General features: G+C 38.9%; 2 protein-coding genes across 3 annotated transcripts in view; both read left to right on the top strand.

The window, feature by feature from the left end:
- The first annotated feature begins 3,411 nt into the window (after positions 1–3,411).
- On the top strand, positions 3,412–4,742 carry LOC132790549 (serine protease inhibitor 42Dd). The gene is made up of 2 exons (XM_060799118.1): positions 3,412–4,468; positions 4,525–4,742. The coding sequence occupies exons 1-2, from the start codon at positions 3,427–3,429 to the stop codon at positions 4,644–4,646; spliced, it is 1,164 nt and encodes a 387-aa protein (XP_060655101.1). The 5' UTR covers positions 3,412–3,426; the 3' UTR covers positions 4,647–4,742.
- Positions 4,743–4,990: 248 nt separating this feature from the next.
- LOC132789330 (protein naked cuticle) overlaps positions 4,991–25,032 on the top strand; it is a 47,130-nt gene continuing 27,088 nt past the window's right edge. For both annotated transcript variants that reach the window (XM_060797266.1, XM_060797267.1), the window contains exon 1: positions 4,991–6,263. In XM_060797266.1, coding sequence (XP_060653249.1) covers positions 6,200–6,263 — 64 coding nt within the window. In that variant the 5' untranslated portion in view covers positions 4,991–6,199. The remainder of the gene's footprint in view (positions 6,264–25,032) is intronic.

Raw genomic sequence — 25,032 nt, 5'->3', positions numbered from 1 at the left:
TCATTCAACGATTAGGCCACTCAGAGTGTCCAAATTGTTAGTTCAAAAACTCTGTTAGCTAGGGCAATTTTATGGCGAGATTAACGATGCCAAAAAACACGATGCCAGCAGATTAGCCGCAAGTATTAAAAACAAATGATAGCAGATAACATTTACAGTGCGGCAGAATAGCTAATGGATCGACCCCACAACTGAATTGGTGTCTACGATATCGATTAAAAGTTATTTGCTGCAGTAGGAAAAGGAATTTAGCTTTAGAATGTGGAGACACTTAAAATACTACAACATATTTAAGTAATCTGAAACAAATGAGTGTCTTTACGAGTATCTTAGGTATTTTTGTTAATTCACCATTTGAAGTTAAGCTGAAAATAATATGAAAACTACATAGAACATTTGATAGATTCAAAGCGAACTAATTAATTTAATAGTAATTCCGTAGTTTTCTTTCAATACTAATTTAGGACTATATGAATAGTAAACTATTATACAATTAAATAATAAACTATTATAAATAATAAACTATTATATAATAAATAATAGTAAATAATTTAATTAATTAATTTTAATCATTAATTTTGTGCCTAATATTCTTTCAAACAAATAAGAAAGCTACCGTCAAGTGTGCAAAACAGTGTGGTATTATTCTTAAAATATATCGAATAAGTACCCCGCAAAAATACCGAAATATACCATAAGCTATATTTGGTATATTGATTTAATACCACTAACTAATTTAATACCACTAACTAATATAATACATACAAGATACATACACTATAGTCTAGTCTTTATTATTTTGGTTGAGATCAGATAAAAATTGCCGAAGTTATTAAGGAAATACTTTTGTATGGGCAAAAACGCTTCCAGCAATAGGGTCTTAGTTGCTTTGGCTGACAATCTGGTATATTTTACACTCTATGGTATATGGTATATTGTAAATGGAGTACTGTATCATTATACCAAATATAGCCTATAGTATATTTAGAGTATCACAAAGTATCTCACAGAAATTGTCACATTAATATTTACTGTATATTTAATTTTCTTATTTAGTTTAACACAAATTAAAATATTTTTTTTAAAGTACCGTACCGCCTTTTAGTATAAAATTAAGCCAAAGGCAATAAAACCATTTCTGTTCTTGTGCCAAATCAAATAAACGTCATATGTGCAGCAATTGGACATTTATCGTATCGAAAAATTAATTTAATCTCTTGAAAACTAATTATGCGATGCAATCTAGCCAAATGAAGTTCCATCAAGCAGACAGACCATCATCACCGAATCATACAGAGAGAGATAGGACAGAGGAGGTATGTAATCCTCCTTCTGCCTGTTTTAATGTGTAACTGAAGCAACTGCCCATGTCAATTAGAGTGACAGTTGCCATGGCTGATGCCACTCAGTCATCGTATGTCATGAGGAGTGTTAAAACCCTATAGCAAAATGACCTATCCAACTGCAGCCTGGTCCGCCCATTTTGGGTAATTACATTTGCAGCGAGGATGCGAGATGGATCCATCAGTGGACAGAAAACAGAAAACAGAGGACGGACGACACTCGACAGACGACAGACTGTTCATCAACTTTTGTCAAACGCATTGCGAAAATTGTGCGATATTTTACGAAACATACAAAAAACATAAATCAATAACAGACGGACCGAGAGATGGACAGAAGGAGGAGGATGGCCTGACATCGAACCGACATCAATCAAAGGCTTGTAGTAGGTTAAATGAGCGCAGGGAACAATCAAAAATTGAATGCATCCCAAGAGGCAAGGGAGAATGGTGAGTGGAGAAGAGAACGAGAGGAGGAGTTGATGTAGGGGCGAAAATTATACAAAAGAACGACATGAAATTAAGACGACTAGCGATGGATCAATGATGCTGAAGCTGCTGCGGCTGCTCTTGATGATGATGATGATGATGATGATAATCGCAATAATACCGCCGATGATAATGATGATGATGAAGCAGAAGAAGCCAGAACAAAGACGCTGCAGGAAACGCTGCTCGAACTCAAACCCGAACTCCAACTCGAGCTAGAACTGAAATCCAAAGAAGGCGAAGAAGAAGCAGAAAGAAACCCTTCCACTGCCTCGATTGCCTTGTGGCTGTTTTGAGAGGCGGCTACGCAACTCCTTTTGCCAGCGGTTCCCGCTGCGATCGCGTGTTCTTCTTCAATTACAGCGCCATTATACCCAATGCGGAACGTTTACGGTGTCGGTGTCGGTGTCGGTGCCTTCGACTTCGCCTTCGCATTCGCCCTGGTCGTGGTCGTGGTTGGAGCGAATGCTGCCTCAGGCTGTGGAGGATTGGGGGCACAAGTGGACGCAACAAAGCACGCTGTTGCCGACGATTTGTGGCATCGCCAGCACCTCCACTTGTTTGCCCCCGTCAGCGTTTCAAGTGAATCATTTTAGTAGTTGTTGTTGTTGTTGTTCTCTTTATACGTTTTTTTTTGTTTTTGTGAATTTGCAGCGTAATTCAGGATTCTGCTTACTCTGTTATTATCGTCGGGCTTTGGACTCTTTTGGACTGAGGCATGTTTTTGGCGGCTGCTGTTGGGTAATTGCCCCGATGTCGAGCACAGCAGGCGGTGGCCTCAACAACAACAACAACAACCACAACTACTACTGAGAAACGCTTCAACTAGGGGGGAGACAAGAAAAGAAGAGATGAGAAGACGTTGCAACCTGCAACCTGCAACCTGCAACCTGACCCTAACCAGTAACCAGTGATCATTCAAATTTAAAAACAATCAAATTTTCGATGCGCCTTTGCAGCGTATCAAAAGTGGGTTATTATCTTTATGTAGTGTATAGCGCAAACTTACACACTCTTTCAACTGTACTTAATTAGAAGCTTTGCAACACGTCCATAAGATCAAAAAATTCGGTTTTATCTGGGACAATGTCAAAATCATTATCTATCCATTATGGATATAGTAAAATGATTTATTCTACGAATTTTTAGTCCAATTCTTAACTTGAATTTTATATTTTCCTAAAATATGTTGCTCACCGGAAAAAAATAAATTTAAATTAACACATTTTTAATATATTTGTTTTGAGTTATTTATATAATTTATTTTTTAAATAAATACATTCTTTAAATGATTTAAATTTTAAGATTTGTTTTCTAAACTTCCTTTTGACTGTTTTCACACTAAAACTACAACTAAGTTATTATATTTGTGAACTTTGGTATTATACAAATATTATTTATCGGTATAAATGACATCATGATAATAGAAATGCAGTAAGCGAGTCTTTTATTATTACAAACAAATAATTGCAATTTCATGAAATAAATCGAATAATCTAAAACGAATGAATTTATATATGCAAAAGTCGCTATATAGTATTTGTTCTCTATAAAGACATTCAGTAATAGAGATCAGTGTTTCAATTCGTTTAAAATGTTCGGCAAACAGTTGGCGTTTCTTGTGATAGTGCTTATAGGATCAAGTGTATTTCAGCTGAATGCAGCAGATATAGTAACAACATCCTTGATCAAAAGTGTGCTGAGTGGAAGCGATACGGAAAATGTAATATTTTCACCTTACTTGGTTAAGGAAAGCCTCATGCAACTTTATTTGGGAGCAGAAGGAAACACGTCTGAGGAAATTGAGAAAACTCTGCAGCTCTCTAAGGATTTATCAAAGGATGATATTATAAATATAATTATCCATAATATTGTAAAATTTAAAAGAGATCGCTATGGAACATTTGAGAAAGCAAGTCGCACCTATGTTGCGAAAAATACTCTAGTGGACTTAAGATATAGTCAAAAGTATGAGGAATTATTCAATACCAGTGTGGCAGAGGTTAATTTTGGGAGTTCAATTAATAAAAAATTCAAAATAAGTGATTGGATAATGGATAAAACTTCTGTCAAACTGACTAAAGCAATAAACGAACTTACCAACGAGACGCAAATAATTCAGATCGGTGCAATGTCTTTTCATGGAAAATGGAAGGAACCATTCCAGGTGTCTGACACAAAATTGGCATCATTCTATATACCACAGAGAACTGGAGATTTCTACACTACCAAAATCAATACCATGTCGCGATTAGGCCAATGTCAATATAATTTTATTGAGAAACTAAAAGCATATTCCATAGAAATACCCTATGCCCATCCACAGCTGTCAATGATCATACTACAGCCCAAGGCAATGGATGGCGTGCATCAAATGATTCAGAACTTAAACGACCTGACACTCAATGATCTTGTTCCAAAGGATGTGGTGTCAAATTTCCGAATCCTATTGCCAAAGTTTAAGATAGGCATTACATTGAAACTAAAAGAAGCATTAAAGAACTTTGGTATTAAAGATCTTTTTGAAAATGCCAATTTGAGTGGAATGACAGGTCCAACAAAATATTTAGTTAACGAGATCTTACATAAAGTTCAAATAGAGTTGGACGAAGGTGCCCAGAAGGATAAAATAGATAGTTAGTAATCTTAAGTATTGTTTATTTACTATTAATCGATCATTTTATTATTACAGTGGCGGATTTTGGATCCATTAGCAAACAATTTATAGCTGCCGTCAACCATCCATTTGTGTTCTTGGTCAAGGACAAAAAGACGGTGTACATTGCGGGGCGCATCAACAAATTGGGAAATTGAAAATAACTACTTAAGATATAGTATATCATATTTATAGTGTATAGTTCAAAAGAGCATAAGATAAACTCTTCAATAAATAATTTCAAACGTCTTGCTTTGTACCATATTGCTAACGTTAACTGTTAAACTTAACAGCAGTCATTTCGTTCTGTTATCGCACTTACATCAACTTTACACAGCGACAGGTTTCGTTGCCATTTCGTTTCATACGACGAGAGTAACAGAGCGTTCCTCTCCACTCACCATTCTCTCGCTTACACTCACGCTCTCTTCAACTAACCACTTTTTGTTTTGGTGCGAGTCGATGTGAACGTTTCGTGTTTCGCATTTTCAGTTTGTTTCCAATCGCCCATCGAGTTGGTCGTGCATCTGAGCGAAGCGCGTCGTTTGTGCGTGTGTTATGTTATTCTGGAAGTTACGCGAAAGCAAACGTGCGTCCTTAACAAACGGAATCATACATAAATAAACACAACAACTGACTAAGAATTGTGTGTGAAGTGATAGAAGTCGATGAATGTATGGAATGAAGCAGCATATGTAAAGAAAATTAAAGTGAAATTTTGTTCGGTGTGCATTCTATGCAGCAGCAGGAAAGCGGCGAGGAGCGAATGAAAGTGCCGTTAAATCTAAAACCGCCCCCGCAACAATAACATAGCCAAAGCAATGGCAAACAGCAAGCAGCAATAATAACAGCAAAAGCAACAACAACAACACAAGTACACCCCAAAAATATTCGCTGTCAACATCACAGAGACGCCGTCGTGGTCGTTGTCGCAGTCGCAGTCGCCGTCGCAGTCAGCGTCTCAGTCGCGCCGTTCGCATTTGGAAATACAAATCGTGTTTTGCGCTTTAGCATTTTGCAGTTGTTATTTGTTTAGTTGTTGTTGTTGTCACAGTTGTTGTAGTTGTGTAGTTGTTGTTATTGTCGTCGTCGCCGCCGTCGTCGTCGTCGTTGTTGTTCATTCGGCGGCAAGTTATTTACGTCGCGTCGTGCAGCAACAACAAAATTTACAATTAAAATTACGCGCGCTACGTCAAAAAGTATCTGCAAGATACATACACCCAATCCCAACGAGAGCGCACACAACCAAAACAAAAACAAAAGCAAAAACAAAAACAAAACAAAGAAAAAAGCAAAAACACGAAAAAGTAAAAGAGGAAGTAGGGGAAGGAGAACGCACACAATATGCGCAAAATTCAACTAAAATGCAGCATATCACGGCTGTAAAAAGTTTTACGATCCAACCTTAACGCCACCCTCAAGTTGCCCCAAAAATAATGCCAGATACAAATTAAGGTCGCAACGTTGCTCTGTGTGGCACCTGAGAGCAAGTGTATTAGTCTCAGTAGCAGTGGCAACATCAACTGGAAAACAGCACAAAAGGATAACCAAGCCAAACTGAACCAAAACCCCACCCAACAACAGCAGCACAGCACAGCACAGCACAAAAGGCCGTAAAACATTTTGGCCAAAAGCAGCAAGCATTACAGTTAAAGTCGCTACAGACTCGTAAATTGCGTACAAAACACACAAACAGCAAAGAACTTTTGCGATGGCGGGCAACATTGTCAAATGGTGGAAGCACAAGATACTTGGCGGCTACAAACAATTCTCAGGTAAACACAATTCTCAATTTCAATTCTTCTATGCAACATTCTAGCGATAAGTAAATTCAATTAAGGGAGGCAAAGACAGAAAAACGGATGTTATAAGTTTTGCTAAATGAATTCTTAATTATTTTCGTGGGTTTAACATAAAATAACAGAAAAAGAAACAAACCATACATAATATTCAGTTCCAAATGTAGAAGGAAGCCTTAAAAATATAAATAATAATAAGAAAATTGAAATTAAGGGTGAGATAACTCAAAAGAGGGATATGAATTAGTTATTTGAAACAAAATAATATCTTATATTATATATGAAAATGCAACTAACAAATAAACCACCCTTTGAAGTAACTGAAAATGCGCTAAAAATCTACAAAAGTATCTTGAAGATACTTTCAAATGATGTGTGTCTATCTCAGACACACATTTCAAGATTCATTCAGTCAAGGGCTTCTCCCACATCCTTTTCCAATAATTACACACAACAACAACAACAAAAGCAACCGAATGAGCAACAACAACAACAACAACAACAACAAAAGCGAATGGAAAATGTAGGCAATCGACAGAGCGCGTTCTTTATCTGCAAGATACACAGAACGAGGCGGCGTTCGCTTGTGGTCGCTTGCTCGAAGAAGAAAAAAAAGACACACAAAAATAGAACGTAGAAAATCCAAAGCAACAGCAACAACAACAAGGAACAGGGAAAAAAGCGACAGAAGAGCAACAGAGCTGCAGCAGCAACAACTCACAAAAACATCAAAAGAAAACGACGCACGAAAAATAAATAGAAAATGGAAAAACCAAAGAGCACCGACCAAGTGTGCTCCGGAGAATGTGTCTGAGAGAGTGAGAGAGATATATAGAGAGACAGAGAGGCAAGGGCCAAGGGAGAAGAACTACGAGACGAATCGAATCGATTCGAGTTGAGTTGAGTATCGAGCGGAAGATCGAATGTGAATCCCCCCAAAGACAAACGTGATCAATAGGCTAAAATAAAAACAGAAGAAACGTAATAATATTGCGTATATCGAGTTATATACGAGTTCCCAAGTGGCCGCCAATCTTAGTGCAACCTTTCTGCACAAACAAAACAAAAAAAAAACGTCGCGTCGTCCCTGGCACATCAATCAATCAATGTGCTTCTTTTTTTTCTGTTTTTGTGTTTTTTTTTTCGAGGCAGTTCAGTGGAAACGTTTTGCTCAAGAGCGAGGAGTAGGAGAAGGAGAAGCAGAAGGGTTACAATTGCTGCACCAATTAAATGCCAGGGCAACACTTTGAACCCCGTCCAAGGATCTTGAAAGAGAGCGAAAGAGAGAGCGAGAGAGAGACAGGATGGTAACCCTGGCATACCACAAGCCCCCATACACTAATTGCTTGCAGATGCAGGCTGGCCGAGAATTCAAAGGAAATCCAAAGGCACGCCGAAGTATGCAACTTCAAAGAAAGCAGCAGCAGCTCAGCAGCAACAACAATAACAACAACAACAACAACAAAAACACCGAGGCAAAGGCACCAAAAAATAAAATGAACCGAGAAGAAAACAAGAAAAACAAAAACACCGAAGAGAAGAGAAGCGAAGAGCTGAGCAGAGCAGAGAAGCGAAACACATTGAAATGCTGAACGAGCGAGCGAAAATTTCTTACCTGTTGCAGGTAGAGCTGCAGAGCTACAAACGAATACGAGAATACGAGAGGCAGCTGCTATGCCACAAAAACCTTTTAAAACCCTCACGTTGATAAACAACAACAACAACAACAACAACAGCGGCGTCGTCGTCGTCGTTGTTGAGTCGCCGCCACAAGCAAAAAAAAATAATAATAATAACTGAGAGCGGCAAACGGCGCGGCGTCGGCGCGTTGCAAGCCAGCGGACTCCTCCATCTCCATTCTCCATCTCCATCTTCAGCTTGCAGCTTGCAGCTCCATCTCGAGCTCGAGCTCGAGCTTCAGCTCCAGCTTGTGCTCCAACCAGTTCCGCGCTTCCAACTATGCCAAACATCTCGTCGGCCATACACAAAAGCGGTTTACAGCCCGACGATCGACAGACAGACAAAGCAGACCGACCGACCAAACGACCGACATACAAACAGCCGATGGACGGAGACAGACAAAGCGAGCGTACGTTGTGATGTTGTTGTTGTTGCTGTTTTTTGTCTTTTTTTTTTTTGTATCTTTGAGATACACACACCGCGCGTTGAGTGCCTGTTGTGCCTGCTTGTAAATGGACAGGGAAGGAGCGATGGGACGGTACAAGCTGCGCTTTGCGCTCTGTTCAAAAGATGCGCTTTTTGCTTTGACTTCGCCTTTGACTGCGACCGTGCACAGTGGCGCAACATTGCAGTTATTAACAGCGAAAATGATATAAGAAGATAACAAGATTACAAAGCGAATAAGAATAAAAGATAAATATAGCTGAAGAAAAAATACTTAAATGACATTATTTAATTGCATTTTTTAATTTAAATTTAAAATTAAATTTTTAAAATATTTTCAAGAAAATTTAAATTAAAATTCAAGAAATGATTGAAAGCTAAATTCTTTGATACTTTTTTTTTAAAAACTCATTTTTGAGTTGTGATATATTATTAAATTTTTTATTAATTCCATAAATTGCCTAAATCAATTTGGCAATCAGATCTTAGAATGCTAAATAATACACTTTAGTACCAAAAAATTAAATTCAAGATATACAAAATTACTAGAAATTTATACATACGCAGTGTATAGGTAAAGATTGTTTGTACCTTTGACATATAAGAACTTTTTCAAAAATTGAGTGGGGTAATTTAGCAAATAGTTCTCGAAGGTAAAAATAAATGAAATTCTAAGTTTAAATATTCAAAGAGCTATTCCTTGAGATAGTATATGTTAAATTACTATTACTACAAAATGAATAAAAATAATATTTGGTTTCTATATACTGCGTTTAAAAAACTCTTTTTTTGTTAGATGTGCTAAAATAACTTATTTAAGGTTGATGACTACTTAATCATTAATTTCGTAAGGCACAATGTTGAGCTGGCTGTGTACCACTGTGCTTGTCGCAAGTTTCGCAACTTTTTCCTTGGCTCTGTTGTCATTATTATTGTTGTTGTGAATTACGGTAGAAGGCAACAGGCGACTCCAATGGCAGGCTGACTAGCTGACTGGATGCCTGGTTGGCTTGCTTGGCTTGGCTTCGGCTTCGGCTTCGACTTGGTTTTGGCTTTTGCTTGGCTGGCAGTGTGGCAGGCACTCATGACAGGGCTCAGGCTCAGACTTCAGTCGCTGCACTTTTCGGCTGATCCTACCTACAGAGCGCAGCTCTCTTTAAGCAATTTTCGTAATATTAGCCAGGAAGTTGCCGCAGTCTGAGCCGCAGCCGCAGACGCAGACGCCTGACATGCCAGCGACCTTATAAGGCATGGCCCGAGCCTCGAGCCTCGAGCGACTGTTGGACACCAGCTTGAACTGGTTTTCTTGTTGTGTTGTTTTGCTTTGCTGTGTGTTGTGTGCTATGTGCTGTGTGTTTTCTTGCTGCGTCTGTTGGCCTGGACCGCCAAAAACAATGCCGCCTGTGCCAAAAGATAAAAAGCTGTTAGCTTGTAGCTTCTGAATTTTTCGAGCACTGTGGAGCAAAAAGAGAAGAAAGACTTCAAGACTGCAGACGGTAGACGGCAGACAGATGCAGAGAGCAAGGGCCTCAATCAGAAGATATATGTAATGACTTTTGAGGTTTTTGTTTTGCTCGTCAGAGTTTGTTTGTGTTTGTTGATTTAGCAATTGGCTTCTTGGAAATGTGCCGACAGAGTTCAATGAGCAAACACACACACACACACACACACACACGCACACATGGGACAATCTCATAATATAGTGTTATAGCTTATATGTAAATTTGTAGTATAAACATTAAAGTGAATTCCCTGGAAACGAATCGAAGACATTCCTTGTTTTCTCTTTCTTCAAAATGTGTCGACTCGATCAGTTAAGTTTAGTGACTTTTCAATAAATATGATGGAAAAATCATGTCACTTCAGTAGTAGTGGCCAACAACAGGCTTTCCTTTTCCCTTTTCACAGTTGTTGTCTGCAAATTGTATAGTTTGCTTCGTGTTGACTCTGACGTCTGATTGATAAGCGCGGCGAGCTCGCAGCGCTTCAGCCTTATCTTAATAATATTTAATGCATGGCAAACGCTCGGAGGTTGCTCCAAAGTGGAGTCGCACAGCAGCAGCAGCAGCAGCACAAGCAGAAGGCAGAGTGTCGCATAGTGAAAATGAAATTGAAAATAATACAAAACGCTTTGTCGGTCATTAGCTTTGAGTGGACGCCGATGCCGCCGTCGCTGCCGTCGCTGCCGCCGCTGCTGCCGCTGCTGCTGCTTTGTGGTTGCTGTTGCTGCTTTTGGGGGAATCGCTACGGTTGGGGTTCGTTGATTGTGTCAAAGCGAAAAGCCGCAACAAAAGTTTAACCGCATTTGGGGGATAGAATATAGCAGCATAAAGTGTAGTCGAGCGCCATGGGAAATGCTTTTGCCAGCTGCAATCACAAATGTGAATTCAAACGCTGTGAAATATGCTGTGCAAACTGCGATAATCAGATTATCGTTATTTCATTTGGCGTTGAGAATTAAATTCATTTAAATATAATTTTATATTTTCCATTTTAGACTTTTTTTTGCTAACAGCTTATGTCAAACATAAAAATTAATAATTCAAAAATTAATTAATACAAACAATTTGATATTTGTTCAACTCAATTGCATAATTAAACTTGCTGCTGGTAATTCACGTGCATTTTGTAGGGTATTAAACAATTCCGCATTTTCTGCCTTTTTTTGTTCGTTTTGTTTTCGGAGCTCTACAAAATGTGATAGCAAAAGTATTCGCCGGAGAGATAAAACTAAAAGCGTCCAACAAACCAAACCGACGACAACAAAAGCGTACTACGAGTCTGTGTGTGCGGGTGTTTGTCTGTGTGTGTGTATGTCATTTGGGCGTTTGTCTGTTTGAGCATGTGAGAGAGTGTGAGTGTGTGAGTGTGTGTGTCAACGGCATACAGACACTTTCCGCTTTTGAAGTGGCTTTTAATTGATAAAAAGCAAAATAAAAGCAGAAAAAAAAAACGTAAAACCCATAGAAAAAAACGGCATTACACATACGCCATGGTGGCTGTGCAGCAAACTGAACGCTGATAGCAAACGCACCAAGCGACGTCGACGACAACGACGACGACATTGATATTAATTCCCACGCTGTTGATGCCCCTGTGGATGAGTGGGCGAGTGGTTGAGTAGTTGAGTGGTTCGGTGGGTGTTTCGGGTGTTTGAGTTTGGGTTTGTTCTCGACCCACCGAGTTAAATGATAAAACGTGTTGCACACTGTGACAAAGTGAATGGCATGGAGACTGGAGACGGGAATCTGGGGAAACGGAAGTGCGGCGGCTGCTGCTGCAACGAGTTGCAAATGCAAAACTGAAAACTGGCCAAGTTGATGCTGAGTGCTTTTTGGCCAAATGGTCGACAGCAGATAATGGATGGATGGTCGACTTGTATGCTGGTTAAGGCTGTTAGAGGGGTTTAATGCAATGTGAATGACATGCTAGAATAGTTGAAAAAATTTGCGGGAATTGTCAACAAATCGAACAGCATTGATTTTAGGAAAATGAATCACATTAAACAAAAAAGTATTGCAATACAATTAAAGTTGGTTTTTATTTTGGTAGTTCCCTAATTTAAAATCAATTTAAAACGAAAATAAAATGTAGTAGATAGAACTTCATTTATTTTTAATTAAATTTTTAATAAAAATATAGTTTTAGTTGTATTTAGTTTTATTTGTATTCATTGTTTATACTTTTAGACACGTTTTTGTTGATTGCAATGAAAGGAAAATTATTGAATTGTATTACACAAAAAATAAATAAACAAATATATAAAAAATTACACATATTTTGATATTGAACTTGTTTTGTTATTTCTTTTTCATTGATAATATTTGATAATTTTCTCTTTTTTATGTTTATTGCTTTTAATGAGCAAATAAAAAAGTACTCTAAAAAATATGTATAATAAATATATACAAATAATCAGTCAAACCTTTGAGGTTTATGTGTTCAGTATTTATTAGTAAATACCACTAACAAGCAATGGCATATGGTTTACCATTAGCCATCACTTGATGGCAGAGCTCCACTTAGCTGGCTTTTAGCCCTTTGTAGTCAATTCACTTGAAGCACTTAACATGCGCTTTGTAATTTAACGCTATTTTATGCTTCCTGGCCACACCCCAGTCCAGCTTCCAGTTGGGTTTCCTATATGGCGCTGTATAGTTGTATAGTGGAGGCATACGCGGCGTATGCGTAACGAGCCGATGGGCAACGCCATTGTTATTATGATTATTTGTAATGTATGTGAATTATTTTGTGGCCGGGCATTGTTCAATGCTTTTAGCGAGCGGTTTATTCTCTGTCTCTGTGTTTTGTTTTTTTCGTATTCTGTTCTGTGCTGTGTTGTGCTCTCTGTGCCGTGTTAATCATGCTACATTGCAAGCATGCCACAATAATCATAATAATCAACAACAACAACGACAACAACAACATCATTATTTTAGATATTTATGTATTATGGGGTCTTGTGCTGGTCTTGGCCTGGTCTGGTTTGCTTTGCTTTGCTTTGCGCTGTTGCCATGGCTCTTGATAAAAATTTAATGTAGCATGTTAACAAGCGAGCCGTTATGATTACACACACACACACACACATATATATATATACATAGAGGAATAACAACAGCAAATGGCAAGTACCAAGCAGCAATTCCAATACAACAATTCTGCAGTCCAATTTGCCATTTCAATGATGACGATGACGATGATGATGGCCATGACGATGTCTCCATCTCCGTCTCCTTCTCATAGGCAAAGGCGCAAGCAAAGCCATCATCATTCGCATTCACATCTACATCTACATCCGTATTCGTTATACTATGCTAGGTGCGCCGCTGTCGCTTCAGGAAATGAATAATCAATATTCACAATTGAAATTTTCTATAAATTGGCAAGAGTTTGCCTTGCCTTGCTTTGGCAGTCCAGATTGAAATTAGGCAATCTTTTTTGGGCGAACGGAAGGAGCCACAGAAAATTGAGAGATGAAACAATTAGTAGCAGTTGCAAAGGGTAGCAAATGAAAGGCTGTGATTGAATCAAATCATTGAGATCAAGGAGTAACTGGAGTTGCTAAAGTTGTAATTGAATTTTTGTGCTTTACATTTTTTTTTTTATTAATAATCCACTTTTTTTTTTTTTTGATTAATGGAAGAAGTTTTAATGAAAAATAGAGGACTATTTTTAATTAGTTATATTTTAGTTAAGTGGATGAATATGGAAAATAAATGCATTATGAAAGTTATAGATTGGATTAATGATTTTAAATTTATTTTAGTTAAGTTGATGTACTTAAATTTAAGCTGTTCGCCGTTGAAGATTAATATTATACTTTTCATGATGGCAGGATAAATTTTATATTAAGTTTCCTTTTTGATGTTCGATAGAACATAACGTTTATTAAAATGTATTGTCGTTTAGTTGATGGATATTGAATGCGTAATTTTTAGGAAAACTTAATGTATTGCCTGCTAAAATATTATAATGATCTTAAAATTAGATTCACTTTTTTTTAAGGAGAAGATAGAATAGAATATTGAAACTGTTGATTGCTAAATATCAATACTTACTATATTGTCCACTTATCTTATACATTGGTCTTGAAATTGACATCACTTTTTGATGCAGAACAATACTTTTTTTTTTAAATTTATTTTAGTTAAGTTGATTAATATTGAAAGTGTTTATTGTTTATGTGTTGGCTGCTTTATTTTCATATTCATCATAAAATTAACTTTAACTAGAACGAGCAAAATTTGTTGAATTATAATCCATAAACCTTGTTAGCTTTTAAGCAGTTGTTTACAGATTTTTTTTTATGATTAATGAGTTATAGAGATCGCAAGCAACTCTTTCACATATCTAGAAAATGAACTTTACTCTGTGTTTGATGGCTTTTTGTGCTATTCTTCGCAGTTGTGCTTATAAAATAGTCTATTGCTTGATAGCAGAGCAAAGTGAAGCGCTGCGTTGTGTTGTGTGGGTCAAATCAGCCCGCGAGCAATAGCTCTTCCAATAAAAGCAGCACTTTTAATGATATTTACAGCACATTATACGCAATAATGCCACGGCTTCAATTCACATGAGACTTTCATAAATAATTATTATGGCATATAATTTATTGCACAAGAGAAAACAATAACAATAACCGTAATGACGCGGCACACACACACACAATTACACATATGCGGTATTACATTAATGTATTTATGCTGGAGTTGGAGTTGAAGTTCGAAGTTGGAGCTGCTGCGGCTGCTGACGAAAAGTTTTAATCGCAGCGAGCTGCGGGTAACGGGGTGGAGGGGTGACAAGTAGGAAAACTCCATCAAGGGCTTTATCATACATTCAACTCGCTATCAAGCGCAGCGGAGCGGGGCGGGGCGGAATCCACAACGACGTCATAAATTTGTAGCGCCAATTAATCATTTTCTCGTGTTTTTTAAGCCATCTCGCTCAAAAGTTTGAGCGCACATTGTGCATTGCAGTACATTAAATAATTGATGGCGTATCTATCAGATACATTTATAAGAGACAGCGACAGAGACATCACGCTTGCATAATTCACAGAATATGCGGACGAAGTGAATGTGAACTCAAAAAATACTGTCAAATGCCATTCAGCATCAAGTTAGCAACAAATGCAAATGGGCAAAAGATGAAATTGGGTCGTCGTCGTCGTCATCGTCGTCAGCGCAGTCAGCACTAAAAGTATTCGCACTGGTATCTAGGGTAATGAGCACGCGTTCGCAGCATTCCATGAAGAGGGAAGGGAGTTGTTTAGAGGATGCTCGTGCCTTTGAATTCATTAAAGGGTACAATCATAAAAACCGGTCACCGGTTCTCTGGTCACAGGTCAGCCGCAGCCGCAAAGAGAGAGCGAGAAAGTGAGTGCGAGATAGAGTGGGATAAAAGGCAACAAAGATGGCAAAGCCTAGCCCAAATATGATAAGAATGCTTATCATAAAAAAGGTCCGCATCGGAGAAGAGACCCAACACAGAAGCCCAACAATTTTTATTGCTTTGACAAATGCCTAGAAAGAAGGAGAGACGGAGAGACGCAGAGACGACCCGAGCTCCGATATTTTCCAAGAATTCCAAGTGTTATTTATGTTTGTACAGTTAATTTGCATCGCATTGATGTCGCGCCCGGTTCGCTCATTCACAGAAAATATGTTGAAAGAGCCAAAGTTGGCTGAGAAAAAGGTTCAAAAGATATTTTATGCGTGCATAATTAATACTTGAGAGGCAGTGTTGTGGGAGTGGAAGGAGGAGGAGAGTCGAGTCGAGTCGAAAGGAAAGGAAAGAAAATGCGTGTTGCTGTTGTCGAGCTGTTAAGCGGCTTCAGGCCTAAGCGGAAATGCGGCATCAAAGATTCTTTTCAATGTTGAACACAAAAACACTACCAAAGAAAAAAATCAAAACTCAAAATCGAATCGACATCTTTTTCAACGCTCTCCCGCTTGGTTATTGTTCGTCTGGGCTAAGCTGGCATTAAATTTTCATGGTTTAAAGAGCGGCTCGAAATAGGCTTAGGCCTGCCACGAATTCTGTGGTCCCGACCCCAGAGAGACTTCGACAACGACACCGACTCCGACACCGAGTTCGAGCCGATCCAAATGGTTTTCACTTGAATTTCTGTCGGCGACCATATAATTAAGGCGCACACCGGCAAAATATGAGTGCAACACTTTGAGGCAAAGGCGCAAAAGAGAGAACCTGCAATTTGCCAGAGTCCCGCGACTCAGCTCAGCTCGCAGTCGGAGTTCGCAAACGAAACGAAACCCAACCCTGCACGATGCTCATTAAAAATCAAGAAAAACAAAAATAACATATATGTGTGTGCATCGCAGTTGGAGTAGAGTGGAGAGAGGAGTGCTGGGGAGTGCATAAAACCCAGCCATGTTGGCTGCCAGAGCTGCCCAACGACGTTGCCACTGAGGCTGCGACGACGGCTGCAAAAACCTGACCAACAAATTGCGGCGGGCTGCCCCCAAAAGTGCCACAGTTAATGGGCAGCAAAGAGCATCTCTCAGTTTCACTTCTTCACTTCTGTTATTTCGCCCCCTCTCCCTCTCCCTCTCTCTCCGTGTACCTGTCACCTACTATTTCCAAGTGCAGCTCTGCTGGCGTTCCCTTTTCCTAAAACTTCGTGTCTGTGTTAATATGATATGCTGCAGGCTGAAGGAGCCATCGCCATCTGTCAGTTGTTGTAGTTGCTGCTGCTGCAGTCGGGCACTAGATGGCGCTGTATTGCGAGGGAAGCTTGGAAAATAAACTAAAGCGTATAAGAAGCATATATTGAGCAGTATTTGTATTGATAACAATATTAGCAGATCAGAAATGAAAATGTGTAAAATTTTGTTGCAAATGTTGTATGAAAAGATTTTTTAAATGAAAATATTATATAACGCAACAAAGATACTCTTAAAATCTTCTTTAATTCATATTAAGAAAATTTGTACACAATATTGCTTGTAAATAAAAAATTTAAAATAACATTTAGTAAAAAGCCTAAAAATTAAAATTTTATATGCATATGTACACCCTAATAATGAATTCTTTATTTTAAAATTTTTTACGATATATGCACATTATACTTTTTGTATCATAAAAATAACTAAAATGATTTTATTACTCAACAAATTAATCTCATTTTGAAAGGAAATAATAGTTGAAGATATAGACTATATAGAAATATATATATATATATATCCATATATATATTTCTTTATTTTATTGTTTTTTAATATACTTTTTTGGTTTAATTTCCATAAACTTTTGAAGCCACCCACGTAATCGGATATAGCCGTATGAGTGCATTGCACTAACTTTACAAACACACACATAATGCAATTTGTTTAATTAGTTTTCGTGGAAAGTTTTTCGGTGCGTCCCCAAACAGCAGCTCCTATTCCGATTCGGATTCCCTTCCTCTCCATTCACTTTTCACTCGCCCATAATACGTATACGTCGTGTATACATTTCCATGTACGTATTGTAGGCATGTTTGTATACATATAACATACAAATATACATATATATTTTTGTATGTTATGTCCTATGCGTATCCGGTCTGAAAATATTTCCGTTACGCAGCCGGCAGCCGCACAGTGTGCCGCACACACTCAACTCGATGCGACTCGGACTTGAACACGGCCAATCGTCTCGAATGGCTGTCAGTAAAATGTGAACGAGGAATGGGGGAGAATTCCATGAAATTGGCGACCCGGGCCACATAATTCACTTCGCGACTGCAAAACAGCAAAGCGGCAAACAACATTTTGACGTATATGAATTGATCATTATGTAAAATTATGATTTGTGGCGTTCAAATTACAAATTTGTTACATTCTTGCGCGCCGCGTAGGAAGTTGCAGCTCGCACGCATGACCGCCTTCTGTCGTTCTCCTCTGCCCACTTCCCCTTAACCAAATTTAAGCTTTCTCCTCCCCTCACCGATTGCCTTGATTGCCTGGTGCGCCAATTTCAGGCAAACCACAAATCATTTCTCGAATTCATACAACATATATACACATATTCAGCGGGTTATAAGTATTATGACTCGTCTCTCGTTCGCACTGTCGGTTTTGTGTGTTATAAAAATTGACTTTTCGCAAAGCGATAAACGAGAATTATTGCACAGTTTGTCGGCCTGTCAGGCTGCGGGGAGACGTCTATCACATATTTACGCATAATTTGTGTGTGCCCCCCATTCAGAGCAAGGCAACAAAAAACATAAAAATATAAATAATAACCGCGAGAAATGGTCTAATGGCTAGGCCAAAAATATGCAAGCCTCATGCAATTTGTTTGCCTGGTTCTGTCAGGGTCTAAAAAACACATACTCTTATGTCTTCCTTTGGGTGCCACCATAAAAAAGCGAGCAGCTCGACGAGTGTGCAACTAACGAGCGGAAGCAGCTAATAGGCCAAGAATTGACTACTGAATAACTCAAAGGGTAGACTTGATTGGAGTCAGAGAATGGTAGCAATAAATGAAAGAGTAGGAAATAATAATAAAGCAAAAAGAAACTCATAAAGTGGCTGCCAATAAAGAACATTTTGAGAACAACTTAAAAATGCATAATAGAATATTGTCAAAGGAACAAATTATTAAATGCATTTATAAACATAATTTCGTTATTCCCAAATTGTATCTGTTGAAAATTAGTTCCTGTTGTCTTCTCTTTCTAAGTCAGCAAAATCTTTAATTCAATTTCAAAAACTATTTAAATAATTTCTACAAAATAGTTATTTTAACTTGGTTTTAATCATAATTTTGCCACCTAAATTATATCTTTCAAAAATCAATTTATTTGTCTTTCGCAATATCTTTTTCTAACATAATTTGCAGCAATTTTGAAATAGTTTTCCTCACAGTCACTGCACACTGTGGCAAGCATAAGCTGAAGTGGAAGTCAAAGTAGAAGTAGAAGCAGAATCATTTACGAGCATTTTCAAGGCAACTGCACCTAATTATCATCTTAGGGGATGAGTCGCCTTTTTGGCTGCAGAAAGATGTGTAGGAGATGATACTGCGACTACAACGAAGACGAAGTAGAAGTAGAAGGCTCGTTGTGAGTTCTAAGAAAACCTGACACATTGTTAGCAGCTATAAAAACGTCAGCAGGCAAAGAGGCAGCCAGGCAAAGCGAAGCAACCAGGAGAGGGACTCAGCCACAGGACACATGGCGAGCAATCTTTCAGTTTAGGTTTTTGGGATTTTCGTGGCAACAAACAGCATGACACATGCAGCAAACTATGCGTCTTCTTCCTCTGCTCCTCACGTTCATTTCACTTCACATCAGTCGCTGTCGTCGTTGGCGACACGGCTAATGACGACAGCGAAGCGTCGTGTGTGTCTTGAGCTGTTCGTTCACTGGCGGGGGGTAGACCGATTGTTTCCCCCTTCCAAACATCGACTTTGCTGCTGCTTCACTGCAATTGATTTCAATTGTGTGTGAGTGTGTCGGTCTGTCTGTGTGTTTGTGTGTGTGTATCGAGCAGTTAAAACTTCCGCCTGCATAGCTCATAAACCGCATGCACACAGCTGCTCCAAATGCGGCGCCCCGAAGAGCTCTCTCTCTGTTAATACGCAGCCATTAGTGTGTTGGTTGTTCTCTTCTCCTCTGCTCTGCTCTGCCTCGATGGCAGTCAGATCTGAACTTCCGTTGCAGCCATCTCTCAGCTCTCTTTGGCCACCTGATAGGCAGGTGTTGTCCGCTCTGCCGACTCGTTTGTGGTCGCCAGCATTTGTCCCCTTGCTTTGGTTTTGGTTTTGGCTTTGCCCTTTCTTCCTCTCCCTCTCTCTCCTTTTCTCTGTACATCTCTGGTTGCTGGCAAATTCAAGGAAATGTGTTCTGGGTGTGGTCTGTTCCGAGAGTTGTGTTCCATAAAGCGAACGAAAATTTCAAATTTCAATTGCATCAAACTGTATGCGGCTTACCAAATGCTACGTTGCAAAGTTCTTATTAGGCTGATTTGGATTTCAATTCAAACACTCTCCTGACATTCCCCCCTCTCCCCGTTGAGTGAAGTTACTCAGTTCCGGTTGCTGCTGAATGGTAATTGTGGTTGGCAGGTTGGTTGCAGCACAAGCACGTTAATATCGTTTGATTCGACTTCAATGCACTTAAAGCAAGAATGTCGAGCTGCATAGCAATTTAAAATGTGCCTAGCTGCGGGCTTGAGAGTACACATAAGTACGAATTACTAAGAGATTTGAAGAAGTGTAGCAAAGGAAGTGTTGAGCTATGGTAAATACCAGTTTTAAGAATGTAATTGACATGTGATGGAGTAATCTTTAAGGAATATTCATATAATCGTTTAACAACCTTTACATTTTAGATTATTAAACAAAAATATATATTCTACTTTATAAATACTTAAATTGAAATACTTTTAGAGTTAATTGCTCGATTGTTAACTAACGCAAACTTTGTATTTTCTTTTACTTGCAGGTGTGTACCGAAGTGTAAAAGAGACTCAAGGCTACTGTTTCTTTCCTTGAATATGGATTTTCTGTTTGCATATAATATTCAACATTATCTTGGTTAATTGAGTGACTTCTTTCTTTATTTTACCATTGTCAAACCAACTTTAAGTAATAGCAAACAATATAGTAACTGCTTCTATGATTGATTTACTCAGAATGAGCTCAGCCAATGCTTTTTTAAAGAACATAATGTATGTTAGTAACAACAAGGCTTAGTTTAAGCTCTATCAGATCTAACAAAATGTTCCACCTGAAATTACTGCAATGGCTGCTTCAAAGTGAATTGCAGGTAGACGAATATAGATAGATAAATGCAAACTGAGCTGAGCTGAGCTCATACTGTGTGCTATTTGTCTGCTATTGCCATGGTTTTGCATACACAGTACAGTGAGAACTCGTTAAAGCGAATGCCATTGACAGACATTCCCCCCCCCCGCCACCCGAGTTTCAACTGTCGCTCACCACTTGCCGACTGTCATTTGTAAAATTTATGACTTGTTGTCAATGAAATGCCACCCAGAGCGTTGCCATTGTTGACACCACACACACACACACACACATACACAGAGAGAGACAGACACAGCACGTTCACACACACAAATACACACAGAGCGACAGCGAGACATTTAGATATTGTTGTCGCATTGTTGCACATCTCTTTGCTGCCATTTTCAATTTCGTTTGTGCGACAATTTAAAATGCAAAACACATGAAGCACCAGGCACAAGAGTTTGCTCTCCTCTCCTCCACCATCGCCATTGCCATTCCCATCTTCATGTCCATCTCCATCAAGATCTGCCGCCTTGTCAACGCTGGTGTCGTCGTCTCGTTCTTGGCTTGGACTTTGACAAATGCCGCAGCATTTAGCTAGGTGCTAATGGGGCGTTGGTGGTCGCTTGGCCGAACATCGACTCGGACTTGGACTCGGACGTGGACGACGTTGATCCGTTGTTGCCACTTGCCGTTGCCATTGCTGTTGCCGCTCGCTCGCGCTTATTGAAATTGATGAGCGGCCAAGTACGTGGCAGCTTAGCTTAAGTCTACCCCGATGTCGTTGTCGGGCCTACTTACACCATACATATTGTATTTTCCATAGTCAGACTCAGACTCAGACTCAGTGTCTGACTTTGACATTGATTGATTGTTCTCACAGCGTAATTTATATGATTGTATTAGGAGTCAAGTCAAAGAGCGGAGGCGCGCGGGGGTCTAAGGGTAAGGGCTACAGATCCGCCGGTTATTAATAGTAGTTGCCCGCTCGCCTGCCTGACTGCCTTCCTGCCTGCCTCTCACATTGTTATTTCAACAGCAACAATTTTGTCGAAAATAATTTTCGTTCATAAAATGTGCCCTGGTATTTCATTTTTAATGGTCTCAACAGCAACCAAGAGCCACCATTCACAGTTGCTGCTGGGAGCTTTGCTTGCTAATCCACAGCCAGTTTCAGCAAGAGCCTTAATAAAATATAAAATGCCAAGCATAAAGTATCATTTAACAAATGCCCTTACCCTTACCCTAAATACACTAAAAACACGAAGCATGTCAGTATAAATAAATAGAGTCAGACTTAGGACAAAGTGCCATTAAAATTGAATTATATTGATTAAGAAAATACATTTTAAAAATGTAAAAATTACTTGTTAGTTACAATAATAGCAATACTTATGATATTCAAATACAACTCACAAAGTAATGAATTCAGTTGATAATAAATCTAATTTGATATTACGATTTAGATAACAGATTTTTAAGATTTAATTTTTAATTGAATTAAAATACAAATCATAAAATGATGGGTGCTAAATTGAGATGGTTGAAATCAAAGAACTGATTTTTTTAAATTTAAAGATTTTTTAATGATTATAATAAATAATTTATTTATTTCATATTGTATTAAAGTACAAATCAGAAATGAATGAATGAAAATTACGAATTAACATATTTCTTAGAATATTGAATTAAATTCATTATCACAAAATCAGTAAAAGATTTTAGGTAAAGTTAAAACTGAATAAGGTTCAGTAAAATATAATTTGTTGTTTACATAAATTTATCAATCGTTATTCTATACAAAATTAAACCACATTCTTCAACACAAAGTGTAGCTATCCCTAGCAAAGTGTACGAAATTTTAGCATATATGTACTATATGTAAAATTGCTACCAAAAATATTTCCCAATAGAATTTCATCGAGCTGTGAGCGAGCATTTTGCACAAAATTTGATACGAAAAATATGTTGCAACTGGCGATAACAAAACACGTACACAAACCGCAGCCAGGAGCAACAGCAAGGCTAACATGCAAGAGGCCACCGCATCGTACACCGCACTCTACCACAACCTCAGCTCACCTCTGCACGGACGCCCTTCGGTGCTTTTGCTGTGCTGATCCCACAGCAATCCTTGCAATTTTGTTAGTCGGCAAAAATTTGCATTTTATTTATGGCTGACGTTTAGCGTGTGTTGATGGGAAGGAAGGCGGGTGGGAGAGGGATGAATGGGCTGCTTGATTTTCAATTTAGCATCTGCTTTAAAAAGTGGCGCTCAAATTTTTCCTATTTTTTTTTCTGGGTTTTTTCCGTTTTGCTGCACTAACTTCATTAGTCGACGGCAAACTGCAGACTCTTGAACTTCTCCACAAGGCAGTTCATCTGGGCACCGGCGAAAGTTTAATGTCTTTTCTGGCTAATTGAGTAGCCCGGTGGAGTCCGAGACAGGGAAGGGGCGCGGCAAGAACGGGGATGGACCATGGGTCGTAAAAAGGCGCTGCCAAGTCATGCATCTAATTATGGAACAGCAAACATAAAAAATAAACTTAAACTTTGAAACTATTTACTGCATCGTGAGTGCTTTAGTAGAGCGAGAGGGAGGTACGGAGGGAGGGGGCACAGTCTGCGGTGGTGTTGAACGCAATTAACTGTTACTTCAGTTGGTGTATGGTTTCTATGCGAGGTCGGAACAGCCATTAATGGCTGCTGTGCCGAGGTGCAATGCCAATGGCCAAGGTAACCATAAAACCAGAAGAAAAGCTAGAGTCGAGTGTGCCCGACTGGGAGATACCGGAAGGCTATTTTCTATAAAAGCAAAACAGTGCAGTATTATTCTTGAAAAAGTCAAATTAATACCGAAACAATACAAAATTATACAGAAGACTATATTGGTATATCGATATATCAAGAAGAAACTAGTATTATCGTTAATATTCCAAAGTAATATACCGAAGAATACTGAAATATACCATATCGATATACCGCTACATTTAAAATGTACTATATAGTACAAAAAATCCATAATAACTTTTGTATTTGATCGCCCGAGTAAAAATATTCTACAGTATAAGTGGTTAAAACTGCTTTCTTCCGCTTTTCGGGTATAGAGAAAGCTATAATACCCTTCTAGCCTATGAGTAGCAGGTATAAGAAACAGAAAGAAAAAAAGTATAAGTGAGTACAAGTTTATTTCGAGAGACGACGATAATGATGAGTGGTGCAGAGTCAAGTGAAGGGTCTCTAAGCAAGAGATTAAAGTAAAACCAAAGTTGATTTGTTGCTCTCAAATTGATATGGGATCAAAGTACGCTCTCTGGGATCTGTGATCTGGGTTTTCGGTTTCAGTTTACAGCAGCTGCGCTGCTCTTAAGATCATTCATCAATCATCGCGCAGTTCCATTGGAAAGCCATCATTCTTCATTGCTCATTCTTCAAATGCCAGCTGTCTGTTGTCGATTGAGTGCAGTTGCTTTAATAATCTTTTAATTACTTTTCAAGCAATAAGAGATGGGCAAAGAGAGGAAAAGTGAACTAGACTGTGTGTAACTCTAGCCAACAATCCAGATTAAGCCTACGCTGCGAGTCAGAGTCGAGTCTCTAACTAAGCCGGTTGGTTCATTGAATTAAGCTAACGGACATGAACATCAAGTAATAGCCAGAGTCAATTGCCATGTTGCCTTTAAGCCTTCCTTCCTCTGCTACTCTTTTGCTTACCTGTAAATACGAGTAGGTTTTTTGTGTCTTTCTTTTGCGCTGTGTGTAACCTAAGCACTCTTGTTGGCTCTGTGGGAACAACATAACGGTCCATCTCTCAGTGGCAGCAGGTGTATGGGACGAGGTATCTGCTTCATCCTGCCCTGGCGCCAACTGCCGTCCGCTCACCGCTTCCCGCTGTCCGTCTGGGGCCAAATGGCGGCCACAAAGCGCCCATAAAATTATACATACAGCAATGTCTCCATTGGACAATCTGCAGAGAGGCATGAGTTCGTCTCTAGCTGCGTCTCTGTCTCTGCCTTTGACTGGGGCAATGAAAAGTTGTTGCGGTTGTATCTGCATCTACGTTTGTGTATCTGTATCTGTATCTGCAGTTGTAGTTGTAGTTGTAGTTGTATCTCTGGCTGCTAGCTATGTGCAACTATTTCAAGCTGTTAGACGGCAATTAAACTTTGTGTCTGCATTTTTGTAAATTGCCAATGCCATAAAATGAAATTAAAGCTGCTCTTCGCCCCCATCCCCAAAGGGGCGAGTTGGAGGTGTCATGTGGGGCCAATCCATGGCTTTGATATTTCCGTGCACTTAAACACTTAACGCCATTGTTTATACACTTGAGTGCACTCCGCTCTGCCGCCTTTTGATGTGGTGTGAAAAG

This window comes from Drosophila nasuta, chromosome 3 (assembly GCF_023558535.2).
Source record: "Drosophila nasuta strain 15112-1781.00 chromosome 3, ASM2355853v1, whole genome shotgun sequence".
In the NCBI taxonomy this organism is placed as follows: domain Eukaryota; kingdom Metazoa; phylum Arthropoda; class Insecta; order Diptera; family Drosophilidae; genus Drosophila; species Drosophila nasuta.
The sequence above is the reverse complement of the archived record's forward strand: the minus strand, read 5'-3'. Positions and strand labels throughout refer to the sequence as shown.

Excerpts from the sequence above, each read along its gene's own strand:
- LOC132790549 (XM_060799118.1), top strand. The coding sequence starts at position 3,427 with ATGTTCGGCAAACAGTTGGCGTTTCTTGTGATAGTGCTTATAGGATCA. Across the intron at positions 4,469-4,524 it reads CCAGAAGGATAAAATAGATA|TGGCGGATTTTGGATCCATT; the intron begins GTTAGTAATCTT and ends TTATTATTACAG.